Source organism: Micromys minutus (assembly GCF_963924665.1).
Source record: "Micromys minutus genome assembly, chromosome: 14".
In the NCBI taxonomy this organism is placed as follows: domain Eukaryota; kingdom Metazoa; phylum Chordata; class Mammalia; order Rodentia; family Muridae; genus Micromys; species Micromys minutus.
The window spans coordinates 24530770-24552638 of NC_137983.1; the positions used below are offsets into that span (position 1 = coordinate 24530770).

Sequence of the window (21869 nt, forward strand, 5' to 3'; positions counted from 1 at the left end):
GGGAACTCCTTCCTGTCCCCTCATCATGCTATCCTGGTGCATACCCATTCCTTGCAAATGACAGATGCTGATCTGAGCCATGGAGAAGTGAGAGGGAACATACGAGCCCACACAACAACGCAGACAGATTCCACCACAATTACACTGCCCCTGCAGGCGACTGGCCCCCAAGATGAACAAGACAGTACAGGATATGCATCCCCCCGTCCACTATAGTGATCTCTACAACTAAAAGATGCAAAAATTCCAAGTTTTCCGAGAAACCCTCTGCCCTCATAGACGTATTGGACTTTATAATGGTTACTCAAGAGTTCACCTGAGATGATTGCCAATAGCTCTCAGAGCCTGCAAACTGGTGCAAATGGCCAGCCTCCCAATGTACAAGCCAACACTGAGACAGCTTTCCCTTTGGTCTGTCCTGACTGAGATCCCTACAATACTATGGGCCAAGAGAGGCTAAAAGTCTATCAACAGATTCTTATGAGAAGTTTCCAGGAGGCTGCTAGAAGGCTCACCAATTTGTCTAAAATAAGACCAGGAGAGTCCAAGGACATTTCCTAAGATGTTACTAGAAGCCTACCACACCTATACACCTTAGACCCAGAGACCAGAGAAAATCAATCTGTAAACCTGAAAATCTCTGAAAACTTCAAAGGCTAAAGAGATAAACACATGGCTGAGCTCCTGACTAGAGCTGGAAAAGTCCTTAACAACAGGGATGCTCCTGAGGATAGGCAGACTAGGGGACTCCCCAAGGTACTACTAACAGCACTAGAAGACACCCATAGCCTATGTAAACAATTGGACCTTATCACAGCCTCTGCTTTCCTGGTCACACAGATACAATTACCATGGGACAAAAAGTGATTATAACCACCTCTCATGCCATTCGATACTGCTGGATCTTCAGTGCTTGGTTGGTACATTATCCCTGCTCTTGAGTCCACCCCACATTAAATACCACCCCACATCTGCCTTAAACCCAACTACTTTGCTCCTGAGCCCGGATCTGAACATTATGAATAATTCCTTGATAGTTCTGAGCCACATCCAGAACCTGAGGCCAGACCTGACAGACATGTCCTGGCCAAACGCAGAAATGGTCTACTTCACAGACAGGAGCAGCTTCACTGAAGGCAGAACCAGATATGAGGGTGTGGCTCTACAGTATGGGCCTCGGCCCTACCTCCTGGGACTTCGTTCAAAAAACTAAATTATTTGCTTTGACTCAGGCCCTAAAACTGAGAAAGGATGAAATTGCTAATATCTATATAGACAGCCAATACAGTTATATATAAAGAAATGGAACTGCTCATGACAGAGAAAAAGACTGTCAAAAATAAAGATTATGGGCCTACTAGAGATACAATGGCTACCTCAAGGTAGTCATCGTCCACTGCCCAACAATAAGTGCTCTAGTTAAACGCATATGTAAACAAATCTCTACGGTCCAGTCAATGATTCTTAAACAACATCAGCCCACTGAAACATCTCAAGGATTTCAGATGGGCCTTTCTTGAGGCGGGGTGAGGGATGAAAGGGCAGCATAAACCATTTGTCTCCATTTTAAGGTCCAGACCTGATTTCAAAAAGGGCCATATCAGCTTCAGTGTCTTATTTCATCATATGGTTAAACATTCATGACATAAGAATGTAGACCACTGACTACCTGTGACTCCCTAATGCCCACCAGTAGAATCTTAGATTACCTAATCCTTCTAGAGAGTTCCTGATTCCCCATAAAAATGCTCTTTGTTTTTTACTTACTATCTATCTTAGTTAGGGTTTTATTGCTGGGAACAGACATCGTGACAGAGGCAACTCTTATAAGGACAATGTTTAATTGGGGTTGGCTTACAGGTTCATTGGTTCAGTTCACTATCATCAAGGCAGGAACATGGCAGCATCCAGGAAGGCATGGTGCAGAAGGAGCTGAGAATTCTACATCTTCATTTGAAGGCTGCTAGCAGAAAACTGACTTCCAGGTAGCTAGAATGAAGGTCTTAAAGCCCACACCCATAGTGACATACCTACTCCAACAAGGCCATGCCTACTCCAACAGAGTCAAACTAATAGTGCCACTCCCTGGGCAACCATATACCAACCATCACACTGAGTCTGGGTTCTTCTTTCAGTGAATTTCAGACCCTTAAAGATGGTGGGACTGTTTTGGGAAGGAAAAAGAGACGTGGCCTTGTTGGAGGAGGTATATCAAGGTGGTCTTGGAGGTTTCAAAAACCAATGCCAGGCCCAGTCCCACTCTCTCTGCCTCTAACTTGTGGATAAGATGCAAGCTCTTAGCACTCCAGTGTCATGCCTGCCTACTGCCATGTCTTCTCTCTTATTATCAGGGACAAACCCTCTGAAACTGTAAGAAAACACCAACTTAAATTTCTTTTATAATTTGCCTTGGTTGTGGTGTCTCCTCATAGCAGTGGAACAGTGACTAGGATACCAGGTATTCTGGTCTCCTTTCTCTCACTGATAAAATACTTGGAACCAAAGCAACTATGGGTAGAAAGGATTTATAGTCTTTAACACTGAGGACAAGTCGAGGTAGGAGCACAAGGCAAGAAACTGAAAGCAGCCTTGTTTGCCATTTCACACAGCATTACCTATGTCTAGGGAATTTATAGCCATGGCTGGCCCATGCTTAGCTTTCTAACACAGCCCAGGTACCACCTGACCTGGGAGTAGTGCCACCCACAGTAGGGTGAACCCTCCTACAACAACTGATAAGACGATCTTCCACAGCAATGCCCACAGGCCAGTGTGGTCGAAATAATTCCTCCCTTTGGATCCTTTTCTCAAATGGTTTTAGGCTGTGTCAAGTTGACAGTTAAGTCTATCCAGAACAACACAAATCTTAGGGATCTGTGGGAAGAAAGGGGGAGTAGGGGATACTTATCCCACACCCTTGCCTAGAACCTACTGGATAAGACACTACATGGACACTTGGCACAGAGACAAACCACACTTGGCTCCTGTAGAAGAGGATGCAAGACCTTGGCTTCCCATCACAGGGACGATTCCTGACATAAACAAGATGGAAAGTGGTGACTTAGGCTTTCCTAGATATCCCCCTGTAGATTTATGTTAAATCAATACATGATTGGACAGGGAGAGAAGGTGGAAAAAAGGAGAGGAAACAGAAGAGGAGGAGTCAGGGAGTAAAATGGAAGAGGAGGAAGAGGAGAGGAGGACAGTTAATGGCAAGTGATAAGGGATCTCCTAGGAGGGGAATAGAGAGTGTAGTGGTAAATCTGCCCAAAATAGATCACACTGCTTGTTTTCCTAATTGCTGAGATGTGTTTTCATTGAATGGGTTTATACGGGTTGAAGAGGATATTGCAACACACCCACACCCACCCAGGGAGGAGGTGATATGGTAAAGCCAAATAATTGGAAGGGGCTGGAAAACAAGGCTGGTAGGCCATGCCTCAGGGATAGCAAACCAGGCCCTATTTGCTACCTTTCACCAGATCCCACTGCTGACATCCTCCTAAGAGTCTGTCAAGTAACTGATATCCATTCAGAGCCCTTATGATCTGTCTCCAGGAAAACCAGCATAGACATAAAAAACAAACAACAGCAACAAAAGACAGACCACACTTTTCTAATCTGGATGCTTCTCCAGCCAACCAAGTTTTAAGGCTATTCCAGGAGATACATGTTGGAAAACCCTGCTATTAAGGTCTACCATGCCTGGACAGCTTCCTGAGCTTTGTAGGTTGATGTCAAGGCACTACAGATTGGACAGTAGAGAGTGGGGTGGGGACAAAGTTTTTGTAAGGCAGGTGAGGAGAAAGGAGGGGGAATCAAGATGGAGACTGTGGAGGATGGTGAACTAGATCAAGGTGAACTAGATCGATTTTATCTTGTCTAGGTGGGCAGTTTATATCTTTACTAATTGGCAGTGAATTTATTGTTTGGATGTATTGTGAATTACAAATTTAACATATAAATCTGATTGATAAATTATTGATTGTTGAGTCATGATTTTACAAGGCTGCGGAGGACAGTGTGTAAAAGCAATGGCAGAGAGGCGGCTGGAGCGTGCAGATTCGGGTCTGTGGCCCACATAGGGTGAGAATATGTGGGGCCCACGGAAGGAGATATATGTGTGCCAGGTGTGGTAACTGGAGAAAGAGACTTTCGGACCTCATGTCAGAGTAGCAGCCAGGTCTGCACATGCCATGTGGCCCTAATGTGTGGCACTAGCACAGGTTGAAAGGTCACCTTTTTATTTACAACAGAGCTTGACACAAAATGGAGGACTCCCTTCTTCAGCATGCTTTCCTCTCCTCTGTCTGACCTTATCTGGGATCTGACCAACTTCCACATCCACTACCTGAAGAATGTCACTTAGTCATTGGTGAAATCACAGGTTCAACTTTCTTTCTCCTGATACAGCAAGCACCTGGAATACCTCTCCATGCAAACAAGGCATTCCCAGTACCATAAGCTCCAACCAATATATGTTTACCTAAAAACCCCTTGCCACCCTCCAAGGTTTATATATATAGTACTAGCTCCCTGTACTCCATGAATAAAATATATCTGCACAAGATGTCTCACTGAATATCATTCAAGAGAGCTGTTTTACTGAATACTGTTTAAAAGAGCTGTAACAATGGAGTCCTTGGAGAAGGATTCCTTCCCCCTAGTACTCACAGCTGGACCGAGATCCTGCTGAATAAACCTTTCTGGACTTCTGTGTCCTTTTCCATCCAGGTGTGTAGTGGCATCTGGACACCCCAAGAACAAGCAAAACTTGTAGAACCACAGGGAGAGGCAACATCCCCACTTCAAGTGAGGAAAAGCTCATATTCAAAAGCAGAGAGGAGAACAGGTGTGGGAGGGGCTACTGAACTGTATCCATCCTTATTTCATTGTATCATTTCATTTCTGACATTGCTCTCAGTCCTGAATACAATGCAGTATGAAGTCTGCCCTATCACATTACTTTGTGGGAGGTGCTTCTGGGGCTCTCATGAGCAGGTATTAGTGAGCAAGAAATGGCAAAGGCTGGAGGCATAAATGACTCAGCTTGATAAAAGGTTAGGGGCCATGAGATATTGTGTCCAGGAAGTAGTTATAAAAGACAGCTGCTGGAGTCAGCAGGATGACTTAAAGGTAGAAAGCAATCACCACGTATATGGGACAACATGAGTTTCGTCCCCAAAACCTACATCAAGGTAGAGAACTGACCCACAAATTGTCCTCTAACTACCATATATATATCACAGGGCACAAGAGCAAGCAAAAGTATAGTTAAAAAAAAGACACTTGTGTGAATCACTGTGCTTTCTGAACACTTTCTATTTCATACAATAATATTTTCTTTTATTTTTTTTAGGACAAATGTCACATTGTAACTAGGAGCTGTGTTGGTTTAGTAAGCTGGTGATTTGTAGGTTCTCCAATAGCCATGACTTCACTAGCACTGAGTAGTTAGCTAGGTTTCCAGTAGCAGGCATTGCTTCCCTCTTTTAAGTGGGTCCAGGTAGAATGTTAGTGGTTATTGCTAAACTATACATGCACTACTGCACCCTTTGGGTCACTGTGCCGTGCTGGTCACTACTGTAGATCACAGGCTTCACAGTTGGATAAGATTGTTGGTTGGGCACTTCTTTTGGAAGTTTACATGATACCTTCTGGTACCATGAAAGCCAGTCCTCAGGGAGGAGGCACCCGGCTGAGGAGTCTCTGGGCCTAGTGTTCAATCAATGGTCTGAAGTACACTGTGTTTTCAGCAATAGGTACTTACCTTCCACCTTTAGAGGGTATCCTGGAAAACACCTCTATATTTGAAAATCAAAATTACCTGACATAATACAAGCCCACGTGCGCAGAGAAATTATTTATATACTTGTGGGAGCCACAAGTTCTTTAGGTTGTTTGTTTGAAATATGACCTATTATCATATAGCATGGGCTAGCCTGAAACTCACAGGGTAGTTGATGACTTTTAACTTCTTGACCTTCCTGCCTATTGGGCTCATTGGCTGGGAAGGTCAGCTACCTTCAGCCCAATGGCATCATTAAACCCTCTTTAAAGATAAAACAACCCAATAATAAGAACACTCATTCAAGCTCTAAAAGAATGTCCATTGTCTTGTAGCACCATAACAATTTTACAAAATAAATCAAATCATGTGGTTCAAAGAAATGCTGACCATGGGCTGGAGAGATGGCTTAGCGGTTAAGAGCACTGGCTGCTCTTCCAGAGGTCCTGAGGTCAATTTCCAGCAACCACATGGTGGTTCACAGCCATCTTCAATGGGATCTGATGCCCTCTTCTGGTGTGTGTGAAGATAGTGACAGTATATTCATAAACGTAAAATAAATAAAAAATAAATCTAAAAAAATGCTGAGTAGGAGTGTCATTTTAAACAAATGTTCCCAAAGAAATAGCACATTTTTCAAAAATACTATTAACTTCATTCTAACTAATAGTTTTGTAGGGTACATAAAATTTCTTATTCTAATTCTAAAAATGTAAATAAAACATAGAATCAAAACTTGGTTTTAAAGCTTTTATTTCTTCAGTAGGCCAAGCTAGTTCCTCATGCCTAAAATATGACAAACTAAAACATTTTTTAAAAAGATGGCTTAAAAGTTTCTTGCTAATCTTTATTCATGAAAATAAGCAACTCAGCCATTAGCAGTGAGCTCATTCGCTGTGATGGTGTACAGACATTTACACACTAAGACTTTGGCATTTATGACGATACAGGTTTTGTGTTGCTAACCAGGGCAAAGTAGCATCTTCAGCTTTACTGTAATCTTAATACTTTGTAGTTGCTGCATTGTATCTGCAGATGAGAAGCAGACCTATCTCAATCACCTTTCAAAGCCGCATACTGCATTTTTGATACTTGGGCTGAGCACAAGTGCATGGGGTTATTTTACAAGCAAACCACAGGTGTTAACTGGAATAGCTGTGAGAGCAGTTTTTGATGGAGACTGAGAATCGGGGAGGATGAGGTAGTAGCTACTCCTTAACAAGTAATTTTAATAGTTTGTAATCTTTCACAAAAACTTACTAGAAAAGGAGATAACATTTGATAGAGATAAAAACAGTTCTCAGATCCGTCTACTAGATGGCAGACCAGCACGCTTTCTAGTTACAGATGCCGATGTTCCAAGTATGTGTGGTAAGGACTAACCATACAACCATGCAACAGTGCCAACTCTACATGTTTGTGTTGGTGAGGCTGAAGAGACTGATGTACTCATGACTCCTCCACTGCAAATGCCTCCTAATCCTACCTTACCGTACCTTGACTTACACCAGTGAGTTCTGTTTATAATTCCTACCTGTCTCTACGCAGTCACCATATATATGCACCTATAACATGCTAAATTATTTTTAATTTATTTGAAGTTGAATCCTTGTTACCAGTAATACTTAGATAAACTTCTTTCAAATAGTAAAACCTAAGGCATAAATTAGTCATTTTAAATCAAATTCTAGCTTTATCTATGAAACTTGAGCGACCAAATAAAATGTATTCATATGCTAATAATGCCACTGTGAACAGAAAAGGTTTTACATATATACTCTTGTTTTCTCACAGAATCTTCTTTAAAGTGATTAATTTGTTGGGCAAATGCCAAAATGCTGCATTTTAAATTTAAGTTGTTACAAAAACATTAAAAGTGCAGTGTTAAAAACTAAGACAAAATAAAACTTTTGTACAACTAAGAGGTATATAAAGCAGGTACAAAATCTTGTTCAGTAGAGCAAAGATAAGAATTTTTAAAGAATGTTACAGCCCTTCAAAAGCAGCAGAAAACCCTTAGTCATGTTGTGTTCCCATCCAGTGTGTGTGTGTGTGTGTGTGTGTGTGTGTGTGTGTGTGTGTGTGTATGTGCACATGCCATTTTTTTGGCCTCACCATTTCCTACCTTTGCTGTTCTATCTGAAACACTGTCTATTACAGTAAGACTAACAATGTCTGAGCTGGTGTTTGAGTGCAGTTGCCCTCCCTGCTAAGGAAGGTGAAGCAGGTGTGGTGCCCACTCTACAGCACTGGAGTACTGAAACCAGACAGATCTCTGTGGCCAGGGGAGATTCATATTTTAAGAAAAACATGTCATTGAATATAAAACATATATATATCTAGTAAAGATAGACAATGAAAATGTTACGACTATGAAATGTCACACACTTTGTTCTATAAAAGAACAGCCTCTAAGTTGACAGGAAAATATTCTAGTTTTCATAGTCAATTATTTCACACCTATGTGTCACTAGCAATTCCATGAGGATTAACAGACCTTCAAATGTGAGACTGAAGAACTGTGCTTCTAGGACTCAGCCAAACCAAACCAAGAAAATTTACTAACATTAAGGCTTTAAGCAATGTGTGCTTTCTTTCTTGTTTATATTTGGTTTCTCTAAAGCATTTCTTCCTCACTCTAAGCACTGTATTAATACAATAAATACCTGACAGCACACATACTAACTATCATTTCAAACACTGCTCTAACAGTCTAGGTCTGCTTCTGGTTCTTGAAGCTGGGAATGTTATTCACTGATCCAACAAACACTTGCTTTTGTTTATGATGCAAATGATCTGGATACAAACCAATCACAAGTCACAGGACATGAGGCTGTTAAAGCCTGCCTCTTGCCTCAGAATCCTTCTGAAACAGAAGCTTCTAAAGTGAACCTCTATTATTCAGTGTGAAATGGTTTGGAATGGATAACCTGACTCTTAATGAGAAACATCTTTGGTGAATCAAGAATTTCACCAGCACAAGCTGCTCACCCTCCTCATCAAATCTAAACCAGCTTCTCCATGAAAACAAAGTTCAAGGTATTTTCATAAGGCGTGTAACACTCACATAAGCAAGTGATGACTAGTGTGACAGTCTAAACCAGACAGAAGCAGAAGGTGCATAAGTTTACAAAGCTCTTTGTTTAACGCTTACAATTGAAAATCATATAGATTAAGAACTATACAGTGAGCGTCTTGGTTTCAGCATGGATTATCACCACTGCTGCTTTGTCAGCACAACAACTGAATTTCTATATTGAAGAGATGTTCATGCACAGCACCTTTTCCTATTACATAGACGCATATCTCCTATAAATATGCCACTGCATGAAACACTGACTTTACATCAAGTTCTTTTGATAACAATTTGCACTTAATAACAATAAATTATACTCATCGTTGTATAAATTATTGAAAAAAGTATTACAGATGTTTGCAGATAGTTATAGTAATATAGAAAAATACATTGTTAAAATAGGACGAACAGATGAACAATGTATATCATAGAAAAAGGTGTTACAACCAAGCAGTACGAACATTCGGGGGTTTCGGTCTTAGCAAAAAGCCACTGGATGTGTCCAACACTGATCGATCCGTCTTACAACTGAGACCACTGGTTGCACTGGATGTCCTGGAAGCTCCTCCTGAACATAATACACAAAGATAAAAAGTGGTCAAAATATTTGAATCAAGTACAGAAGCCTCCATCTGATACAATTCCTTTCCTAGTTTTGAGTCCACCCTGGCTTTGCTTCCTCATGCTGGATGGGTCTAATTCTCTAATGAAATGATCCTCACTAGACCCAAGCTCTAGAATTCTCAGTGGAGCTGCTAAAGTGAGTCAAGTGAAGCATTTGGCAGAATCATTTATATGTTTACTTGACAAATATTCTGCTATTTTCAAGGCATGATACTAAATATCAGTTACCAGAACAAGACTGTGTCTTCAGTCACTATATACACTGTGTTTTAAATGAGTGAGATGACCAGTCAGTAACTAAGTCACATGAGCACTGACAGATTATAGCCCTGCCAGAGCGGCCACGTTTCTTTAGTAATGGCTCACATTTTTCAGAAAAAAATATAGTTTAGAATCCATCAGCTTCTGTGTCTGACTTTCTGTATATTGTATACCCTGGCATTAAATTCCCACATCTCTAGGTAGAGAAGTGGCTACAACTTTAACCAATTAAGCATTAAAAAATTTACATCTTTAGTTTGTTAATTTTGTAAGGGTTACAAGGTATTAGCAAATGTTTACATTTGGCTAGAGAGAATGTTTCAGCCACATTCAAGTAGCCTAGCAATGTATTCTTTTGAACACAAACAGGAAACTAAAAGACAGTCTGTAGCAGCTGAGAAAATACTGTTATTTTTACTCATTTTATCTTTTGGTTTTCTCACTTACTATCATTACATTTTGTACATACATGTGCATGAAGTACAAAATTGAGTGTAATGTAAAAATGTGCCTAGGAAATGAAATGCATTCTAAACATTAGCATTTGAAATCTCTATCACAAGAACATGAATTACACTTTTTATTTTTAGAACAGACAAAGGAGACAACAACCAAGTAAAAAATAGCTTTTGATGTTCTTACTCAGTGGGCTATAGTGGCCAAGAGTAGATCTCACTCGTCTGACGGATGAAGGATTGAGGTAACTCATATTCCGATGATAGTCCATCAGCTGTTCAGAGCGCTTCATGCCAACTGTTGGCTTCACAGCTTCAAGACGTTTCAATAAAGCCTTCATACAAAATATTAAAGACAATACTAGATAAGTACCAATGATTTCTAAAAACTCAAAAGATTCTATAACCTGAAATTCAATAAGGGAAAACAGTGTAGAAATTTTTCTTACCTGGGTTGAAGAAGAACCTATAGTCTAAATATCTGTCCACATACCACAGATGAGTGTAATCTTCTCACCTCTACAAGGAAACTTCACTTTGTAACAGAGGAGACCATTACTTAAAACCATGACCATCCAGAAAGCAGTCCTAATTGTGGAGTCCAGTCCTAATGGATACATCTACAAACAACTCGGGGCTCAGGGAACACTGCTGCAGACAGGTTGGAAAGACTAAAGCCCGAAGAGCAGGGACTTTGCTGTGAGACTCTGTCTCCTGCGTCAGAGACAATCAACTACAATAAACACACTAACATGAGCTGGGAAAAGCCCTTGAGGCCTCCCCCTACACAGAAGTGAGGTAACTAAGGCCAGCTGAGCATGGGCACAGTAGTCTCTCTGGGAAGAGCACAATTGCTTATCCAATACAAGTGGTCAGCCCTGAAAACATGCACACAGCTTACAGACTGAGCAGGTTGTATTTAGGAATGTGTGTGTGTGTGTGTGTGTGTGTGTGTGTGTGTGTGTGTGTGTAGAACAAGTGGCCATTAATCTGAAAGAGAGTGAGGAGGGTAATATGGATGGGTTTAAAGGGTGAAATGGGAAGAAGAAAATGATGTGATTATATTATAATCTCACACTTTCAGAAAAATTCAAATGGTTTTCTCTAACACATACATTAATTACACCACTATGATTAAATGACTTCTACAGTTTGGATGTAGTGTTTCCCTTAGAGGCTTGGTCCTCAGCCTGTGGCACTCGTGAAAAGTGGCTGTGTTCTGATCTCACAAGAGACTAACCCACAGACAGATTAAAACTGAGGACTACTAGAAAGCAATGGAAACTGGGAGACCGGCTTTTTGTGAATAATCGGGCTGCTATGAACACGCCTTAAAAGGATCTGTCGTGTCCCTAGCCTCTTCTGTCTCTTTGCCTCCTGACTGTCAAGAGATAAGTAGCTTCCGTCTATGGTACCCTTCTACCAATAGGTTTCTGCTTTGCTGCAAATCCAAAGCAACAGAGCTAGTCATGAACTGAATCCTGGAGCCAAAACAAACCTTTCAGCCCCAAAATTGTTAATCTCAGATATTGTCACAGCAGCTAAAAGGTAACTTGAATGCAGCTCATAACAGATGTTCAGGCTCTTCTTTGAAAAGGAACAAGTTGAAATATAATAAACTTGGTGTCCTCATACACATGACATAAAGAGGAGGTATGTAATGCTAATAGTCCGATATTAAACCAACTTAACAAAGTCAGGACAAATTCTCCCTTCATGCTTTAGAGTAGCTAGTTTCGGCCACACCTCACACAGAATATAGAAGGAAGGTGGTCTCAAGCCCCAACTCAATTCTACTGCCCAGTGGTTTTCTGTGTTTTTTCCTTTACTTGCTTAAGATTCCAGGAAATTTTTCTATGGAAAACAATTGTTTTAGCTGCCGAGAAGCCAGAAAATAGGTTACTAGGGAACACAAGCCTTTTAAAGAATACACAAATCAACAAACCAAAGTAGTTGTCACTGAGGAGAGGGCATTTTTAAAAAATATGATTACATTTAGTTATAAGTGCTCCTAATTTTACTTTTAAAGGATTTATAACATACCTGGAGCATATATGTATGCCATGTATTTAATAGTGTCCCATGAGGCCAGAAGCTGGCACAAGATGTGCTCTAGCAAACCAGCCTTTCAGCTCCATTCATTCTTTCTTAACTCAAAATTCTAAAGTTTCTGATTTTCAGGGGATTTTGAAATATGAGCCCTGAGGAAGACCAAATACCTCATGGGATTGATTTATAGATCTGTTTTATTATTTTCTTAAAAGACAATTTTTTTCTGGTACTGAGATTCAGTAAAACCTACATTTAAAAACTTAGCTTCAAGAGTGTAAAAGACAAGTTCTCTTTATCATAGGAACCCAAGCTTGGTGACAAACAAGGTGCAAAACACTAAGTGGCCAGACCAGGAAGGCTCCATAGCTGCCAGCCAGGGAGACAGGCAGATAGGTCTGCTTTCCCTGTAAGCGCTGGAGACGCTTCACTCTAGACTGAGTCCACCCGACTTCAGTATCCACTCTTTCTAAAGTCACATACCATCTTTCTTTGTAGACAGAGGAGCTGTACAATGTAGGTGCCAAATTTTTCTAAAATGATGATCTCCCCTACCTGTAATCGCACAAAAAATCCTAGGTATCATATTTTCAATACATTTGTTGATTTCTCTGATTAACTGAATAACTACTCATTAAAGTATATGCAACAGAAATTGACATTTTAAATTAATCTCATAAAATTTTATGTGTATATGTACATTACTTTTCTGGTAGGGGGACAATATTGGTGATATACATATATACATACATACATACATACATACATACATACATACACACACACACACACACACACACACACACACACATATAGCTCAGTCTGGGTCCTGAGGCAGTGGCAAGTGTTGTTAAACACTAAGTTTAGCATGCACAAAGAACCTGAAGTCAGGACAGCTGGAAAATTCACGTACCCCAATGAATGGTAATAACAAAAAGGAATAATAAAATTCCTGATTTTATAAATGTATCTAGTTGGGTACACACCTTTCCTCTTCAAATTTTAAAAAACTGCAGTGTTTGTTTATCAGAGGCAAAACATTAAAATAATATTATGAATGTTAAAATTTAAAATGATTTTCTAATAAGGAAAAATCCCGCAAAACCACAACTCAATTTGTACCCTGATGTGTATGCCAAGTATGCAGAAACTTAGGGAAGGAGAGAAAGGTCTCAATGCAACTGTCCAGATTCACAGGACTTCAGGATGCTAGCTTGTAGCACTATAGCAAGTGTAACAGTGAGGAAGAGAGTCACAGGACTTCAGGATGCTAGCTTGTAGCACTATGGCAAGTGTAACAGTGAGGATGTACACAAACAAAGACCAGGAAGGGGCTGCAGCGAGAGATGGCTACCAGGTACTAAAATTACCTTAGGTAGCAGAGATAGGCGTTAGTGTTCTACATCATAGTAGAAAGACTATCATTTATAAAAGTTACTGAGAATGGGCTACTAGAGATTTGGCACAATGGGTAAAGGCTAGACTCACAGCCAAGAATATAAACAAAATGTATTGAGTATTTTTAAAGAACTGGAAGAGAGAAGTTTGAAGGTCAAGAATACAAAGAAATGTCTTTAAGGAGATGGATACTTATGTTAATTTAATCATTACATACTGAATACATGATTACATGCTAACAATTACAAAGACTAGGCTTATATTGTAGTATAGGCACTGTTCCTTAGCAAATTATTTGGTAGACATGCTAAGGCCAAAATAAAAGTAAAATAAAATATAGTACCCATAACATTGTTTAAAATCTAATGTAGTAAAGATTATTTTTTGCCAGTAATATTTCTTTGCATAATTTCTTAATTGTTTGAAATACAACAGTATATCATCTTCAGATTAGGTTATAAATTTTATGACAACTAGCAGTATTTTATATTTTTCTACTGTTTTATACAAAATGAAAGACATTACTATTGTTTAATAGATCAAAAAGATAGAATGGTCTTTTAAATTCCAAATTATAATTTATAAAACCATAGAATTGACATTTAAATCAGACTCCAAGAATAAATTTTAAAATAATCCAAAACTTTGGGGGGAAAAGTTGTACTTTTGAATTATGTCTAAGGCAAAGAATGTTCTTTTGTCATACATACACATTATGAAATTTAAACAATTGTTCTATTCAACATATCTAACAGATACCATTTGTGTATTTGTATATGAATGTGCATGCATGTGTGTTATATGTGAAAACTATAGGCCACTCCAGTGTCTACCAGGTTCCAGGTATGAAAGCTAAGAAAGTTCTGGAGACCTAACAGACAGCAGTGACTATAGGTGAAAGGTCATTAAAAGTAACACGTATCCAAAAGTTTGAAACTAGAGACAAGGGCCGCTCACATTCTCCTCATCTGGAGGGATACCGAGTCACAGTCAGCTTTCTGTCTGTCATAGAAGGATGATAACCTCATGAAGTGAGCTCTAAGTTATTTTAGATCTTAGTGTAAGTTTCTGGTCACCCAGCAAATTCAGAGTATTCACTGGATATCTTTAAGATCTGAAACATTACTGTTGTTTAAAAAATGTTAATAGAAAATTCACAAGCAGAAAAATTATCTACTCTGAATTCAAAACTCTTACACACACACACACACACACACACACACACACACAGAGAGAGAGAGAGAGAGAGAGAGAGAGAGAAAGAGAGAGAGAGACAGAGACAGAGACAGAGAGAGACAGAGAGACAGTTACCTTAAAAAGCAAAATGATTTAAAAAAAAGAAAGAAAAAAGAATTACACTTAAGTTGTGTGGGTTGATGTTAAGGTGATACATGATTGGACAGTGGAGAGGTAGGTGGGGGAAAGGCTAGGAAAACGGAAGAGGAGGAGGAAAAAGATTTCAGAGAAATCAAGATGGAGCTTGAGAAGGGTGATCTAGATCCAGGTGGACTTAATTGGCATTAGGTAGATATAAATACTTTAAGGGATTCTATAGGTCTTTTTATCTCATATAGAAGGACAGTTTGTATCTTTGTCCACTGGATACAATCTTATTGTGTAGAGGGTTTGTGGATTGAGGATTTAATATATAAACCTACAGAAAAAGCTTCTGGGCTGTGGAGTCATGTTTGTGTTAGACGGTGGAGGAAAGAAAACGCTGGGGTAGTTATATCCACCCATGACAGAAACAACAGGAGCGGTGGAGTGAACCATGCCTGAGTTCTAAGAGGCAGCCTGGAGTGCAAAGTGGTGTGGAGACCGCATTGTGTGCACTTGGCTTCACACTGGAGCAGCTTCCACCGAGGGGGCCAATAAAAGAACAAGCCATTCATTTTTATTATTCACTGCAACAAAGTTGTAGACTCTATTCATCACTACTTGGGGGAACCTTCTATCATCCCTAATACTCTTTCAAGCATGCCCTGCCCTTTTTATCTGAGGGAAAGGTAAAACCGGACATACAATTAGAAAAGGGAAATGATCTCACTAGAAGCTAAAATTTAACAACACACCAGCATCCTTACTGAGTACTTTTTTGCTAAGTCTAATTTGTCTTTCTGAGGAAAAAGGATACATATATATTTAAATGGTAACAAAGAAATCTACCCACCCATCCACCCATCATCCATCAATCCATCCATCCATCATCCATCCATCATTCATCCACCTATCCATTCATCCATCATCCACCCATCCATCCATCCACCCATCTATCCGTCATCCATCCATCCATCCATCCATCCATCCATCATCCGTCATCCATCATCCATCGATCCATCATCCATCCATCCTTTAACAAGGAGATTTCAAAATTCAGGACTTAAATAAAACCTTGGTCATTGTTTTGGAAACAGTCAATATGAAGCAAGCACACCCTCTTCTGGACAAAACTGTATTTTATTAGTTATATGCTTTCTTTCTCTTCCTCCTGCTTTCCTTATTGTTTCCGGAGACTGAACAAGCAACAACACTTTGGTATCTCTTCTATAGTCCCTTGATTAATTTGGATATAGTATATAAGGAGAAGATTACTAATATCTGCCCACTGAAACAGATGGTAGATCTTGAAATTCAGTAGGACATATTAACAATTTGAATTCTAGGACTCCATTTTATAGTCTTTACACCTCTGCACAGAACTTGTCTTTCTTTATTCATGCAGCTCTTGAAATCCAACAAGTTAATATAAATATTGGAATATAAATGTTTTAATAATCATGCCAAACAATGGACCTTGTTTGTTCATATCCCAGCCATAGCAATAACTACATGCATGCATGCGTGCTTGTATGTTTGTGTGTGTATGTGCCCATGCATGATCTTATATTACAACCAGCCAGCAAACAGATATTCATTAGCTCACACAGAGCCAATATGGCCCTATGACTAAAGAGTTTGGGAACCGGTGAGATAGAACTTGCACAAGGCTTGATGACCTGAGCCTGATCCCAGGACAACAGTCGAAGGAAAGAACCGACTCTTCAAGTTATCCTGTCTTCACATCCACAGTGTGTGTGTGTGTGTGTGTGTGTGTGTGTATGTGTGTGTGTTTAAATAAACAGAGAAATAAGGGATTGGATATAAAATAAACATATAAACACAAATAACAGAAATAACCAGGAAACATGAAAACTATATACAATAGCACAAAAATATAAAAATATACAAGTTTTAAACTCACTGAAAAGAAAAGTCAAACTATCTCATCACTAGTGCTGATTACATACTTATGTGCCAGGAGTTTGTGGGCCAGGGCTGTAGTTCTGATAGTTCAGTGACAGCATTTCCAAGACCTGGATTTGACTTCCAGCACCAATGAATAATCAAACAAAATTAAATATAGCAACATCATATGTAGTAAGTTAAATAAAACCATGTTCTGATGTATAACTAGTTACATTGGAGGAAATACTTGTTTACATATGTAAATTATAATAAATATAGAACAAAGAAGAATAAAATATTGGAAGTTTCCTACTCCTAATAAAATTTCATTTCTGAAGGTGTGTATGGTGGTACATACTTTTGATCCCAGCACTCTGGGAAGCAGAGAGGCAGGTGGATCTACATGAATTCCAGGCTAGCCTAGTCTACAGAGGACAGCCAGGGCACAGAGAAACCTTATTGAAAACAAAACGAACAAATCATTCTTGGAGTTATAATAAAGCTGTAAGTAGAAGCTGCTGACAGTCTTCATCTATGAATATTCATATGGATATAATGCATATTCAGACACTAATGGGCTGAGATTTTCCACCTGTTAAGTCCAGGATCTTTAAAAAGCTATGCACACACTTGTGATGCCTGCACTGAGGAGGAGCAAGAGGACTAGAAGTTTAAGGCCAGTTTGGATTATACATACAGTGAGACTATCTTTCAAAATCAAAACAACAACAAAAGATGAAACACAGAATTACTAGCAGGTGACACAGCAACTCCAGTTTCACACACTTAAAGGAAATGCAGGCAGAGACGTGAATAGATGGTTTCATGTCAGTGTTCATCTATAACAGCCAAGACAGAAACTGCTAAGGGTAGCCATCAGCAAATGGGAAAATCAAACTTTTATATACCTGCAGTGGAATTTTATTCGGCGTTAAAAGTTTTGATACAAGAAGCAAGAGACACCATTGACTAATGAAGGGTACTTGCTGCTCTTGCAGAGGACCTTGGTTTGACTCCTCAGTTCCCTCATGCTGGCTAACTATCATCTGTAAGTCTAGTTCCAGAGATCCAAGGGCCTCTTCTGTTTTCCATGGACACCAAACATGCACATGGTGTACATACATATGTACATACATGCATACACACATACAAGCAAAACACCCATAGCATATAGATTAATAATCTTATATTGTTTTTAAGTTTGATGTATGCTACATTATGAATACATTTTGAAACCACATTAAGTGAAATAAGTTAGCTACAAAAAGAGAAATACATCCACTCACATAAAATATCTAAGTTGACAAAAAGTATTCAAGGACCAGAGAAATGTTCTAGTAAAAACTAGATAGCAAAACTCAGTGAACTGTATCTTAAAGTGTGTATGATATGCAAATCATAAAATTAAATTAAAGCTGTTTTCAAAAACCTAATCCAAACCAGATAACCTGACCTGGCTCTGTGCTCTGCTATGCACCGTCTGAGCTCAGGATCCCACTTGTCTTGTGCCGTCCCTACCATATCACAGCACACGAAGGTTAACTGACCTAACATTTGCAGAAAAGAAGGATAATTGCCAATTAAAAGAGGCTTCATACCCAAATGGACACATGAAAACAAAAAAATAAACAACCTAATGTTTGTGACATTAGTAATCCCACATCTTCACCTGATCTACAGAAGGCTGATGTGCCGCTCGCTCATCACACACATTTATTTTCCTGCCGACTCTTGGCTGTGTGTGGACTATCTTGGGGATAGAGATGGTAATAAACACATAGACCTGTTACCAGGCCATTTTACACAGACACACACTGGTGATGAAGCATGAGGGGCAGTTTTGGAACTGCCTTAATTTCAACAGTTTTAACTTTCATTTTAGTTTGACTGTATAAACTTACAGAAGTCTAATTTGACTTTACAAGTCTATTTATTTAATAGACTAAGTAGGTCTGGCTAGGTTTGGCTCAGATACTTATTTTGGGTAATTTTTAATTCTTTTAGGTTTTAGTTTCTTCATGTCTATGAGACTTACTAAAAATGCCTACCTCGAAAATTTTGTCAAGATTCAGTAAACTAATACATGGAGGATATTTAAAACAAGACCTAGTAAGAACTCAATATAAAACAATTAGTATGAGCTGAATTTTACTGAAAAAAAATATAATAGTTTAAATGTGAAGATTTTCAAGTCTTGTGTATGCATATATTCTTTAAAATATCAAAGTAACTAAGTCAGGACTAAGAATGCTGCACTCATTTCAAGCTGAGTGCCAAATTTGACCTATTCTAGATTATCTTTTAAAAACAGATCACATAGAATTTCCAGTATGGTGGGATAAACAGTTAGGCAGTGACTGAACACGTCACAGAGGATACACACATCTGATTCCTGGGTACCATTTCCTGTTAAGTGTACAGTGATTTAACTGATCTATCAAAGAACAGTGAAGTTTCCAGTATTTTCTTTTAATGACACCTCAATATACATCCTACCATCTAGGAACACATTAATGTCTAGACAGTTTATGCCATGTATATGTATGTGTATCTGTAATACGTAAATGTATTGAAAAGTTGGTCCTACTAGGATTTTCTGTAAGTTGTATCTACAAGTCAGCACAGATGCACTTGCTTTGATGACTAAAGGATGTGTTACTTACCATATTTTCCCTTTCAATCCTTTGTTGTTCCCTCTGTCTGTTGAGAGCACTATGATACAACTTAGGGGGATGGCCGATCGATCTTCCGGGAATTGTACTTTTACTTCCTGGTTTTTCAGCCTGTCTTGACAGTTCTTTCAAAAGCCTCTGATTTTCCCGATCAATCTGTCTCACCTCTTCTCTTGTGAAAGAGTAGTTTTTCCTAGGTATTATTGAAGGCTGCTCAAAGTGATGTTTCTGTGGTCCCTTTTTATCCAACTGCAGGAAAGCTACAGAAGGGAACAAAAGGGACAATGGTAAACAAAGCAACCATGATAGTCCATGCTTTCCTTCTTAACAATAGAAACTAAGTTCACAGAACAGGAAATGAGCTAACAGCTCTTTTGTGTAGGATAAGCTTGGATGCAGTTTCAAGTTTTATATTTACTGGACCCTTTGAGCATAAAAGCTATGCAAGCAGGTATTCACAGCAAAATATATCAAGGTATGTGATACCAGTTCTTAGGTAGGTAATTTACAAACACCCACTACTGCCATGTCTGCTTTGTTTTCTATAGTTGTATGAGGGACTTTAGGAAACTCTAGGTTTGAGTGCACTGATATAATAATTTTACTTTTCAATAAAAACAACATGTCCTTGGCAATGACTGATGGAAGAAATGGCAAAATAAATTCAGACCAGTCTAGAATTAACAATGAATCTAAATGTATCACAGTATGAATCCTATGGGTTTTAAAACTGCGATAAAGTACTTCTGTGAATGCCAAACATTTTATTTTGTATTAAGCATAAGCCCAAATGAACACACTATATAAAAGACATTTCTAGCCATGAAAAAAATTTGCACACGATGATTACCAAATGGTTTTTGTTGGGGTGATGATGGGAATTGAACCCGGGTCTTGGCCATTCTAGGCAAGCACGGTACTACTGAGCTATGTCCTCTGCCTGAAAAGGATCTTAACATCATGCTTAAAAAGAGTTAGAAAAGTTTTCACTAAGCATGACTAGTACCACACACTTGTGAAAAGCTTTTTAAACCACTGAGCTTGGTGAATGTTTCTACTTCAGTATATACTAAAGTCGTAATATATTTACCAAGTTACTTACTATAGTTTTGTTTCGGTATTATAATATTTTTAAGATTTAAAAAACTCTACTGTTTTGTGTGCACATGATCCGTATTTGTCAAGGTGCATAGCTGTGTGCATTAGGAGAACAGTCAATCTTGGAGCTGGCTTTCTCCTTCCATCTTCAGATGCCAGGGATGGAACTCTGGTGGTCAGCCTGTGTAGCAAGCACCTGTACATTGCCCAACAACTCCTACTGTCATCTCCATAGCCCTTACAACAGTATCTTTCTTAAAGTAATGCTTTGCTGCTACTTGATTGCTAACTTAGTTATAGATGAAATTCTTAGAATCTCATTCAAAACCAGATTAAGCTACAGTTCCTAATGATACTTTTTTAAAAGTAAAAAAGGCAATGGTTAAAGAAAATATTTAGCTATTCCTTTCCACATGTTTAGCTTAGCACTGTATTCTGTTCCACAGAGGGCCTTACTGGGAAGTGGTATTTTTAACCTGTTTTACAATGAGATTAAGCCAATCACTTGAGCAAATTAAGAAAAGCAGTAATTTTACTTATGTTTATACCAAAGGCCACAGAGACTGCTGAAAATGATAAGAACAAGCAAACAAAACAGACAGACAGCAGCTTTCTCTTTAGTAAAAATTATGAAATTAATGGTTGATAATTAATGGCAGTTGAAAACCACACTAAGTAACAAGACTTGAATGACTGACAATATTTTAAAACTACATATACACTACATACATTAAACCACCTCCCTTCTAATAAGCACTTATTTTATAATCTAAAAAAGTTTCTGGCTAATTTAGCTATATATGAAATTCTTTAGAATCTTATCCAAAATGAGATTAAGCTACAGTTCCTAATAATACTTTTTTAAAAGTAAAAAAGGCAACGGTTAAAGAAACTGTTTAGCTCATCAAACAATCAAACATCTATCAAAGCAGTCTTTAAGTTTTCCTTCATTGCAAACAAAATGAAGCAGATGGATAGAGCGTTTATTTCTTTTATTATCCTTATTTATTTATTTTTGAGTACACTGCACCTGAACAGGGCATCAGATCCTGATACATGGTTGTGAGCCACCATGTGGTTGCTGGGAATTGAACTCAGGATTTTGGGAAGAGCAGTCAGTGTTCTTAACCACTGGGTCATCTCTCCAGCCCAAGTGCTTATTTCTTGATAGCATGGTATTATTGACACTTAAAGTGACTGTATGCTAATTGGCATCAAATATA

General features: G+C 38.7%; 1 protein-coding gene across 2 annotated transcripts in view; it reads right to left on the reverse strand.

Annotated features, from left to right (window-relative positions):
* Positions 1 to 6559: 6559 nt before the first annotated feature.
* Positions 6560 to 21869, reverse strand: part of CFAP97 (cilia and flagella associated protein 97) — a 31740-nt gene continuing 16430 nt past the window's right edge. For both annotated transcript variants that reach the window (XM_080928393.1, XM_080928394.1), the window contains 3 exons: positions 19540 to 19808; positions 10392 to 10539; positions 6560 to 9432 (listed from right to left, as the gene is read on the reverse strand). In XM_080928393.1, the coding sequence (XP_080784519.1) occupies positions 9305 to 9432; positions 10392 to 10539; positions 19540 to 19808 (545 nt within the window). In that variant the 3' untranslated portion in view covers positions 6560 to 9304. The remainder of the gene's footprint in view (positions 9433 to 10391; positions 10540 to 19539; positions 19809 to 21869) is intronic.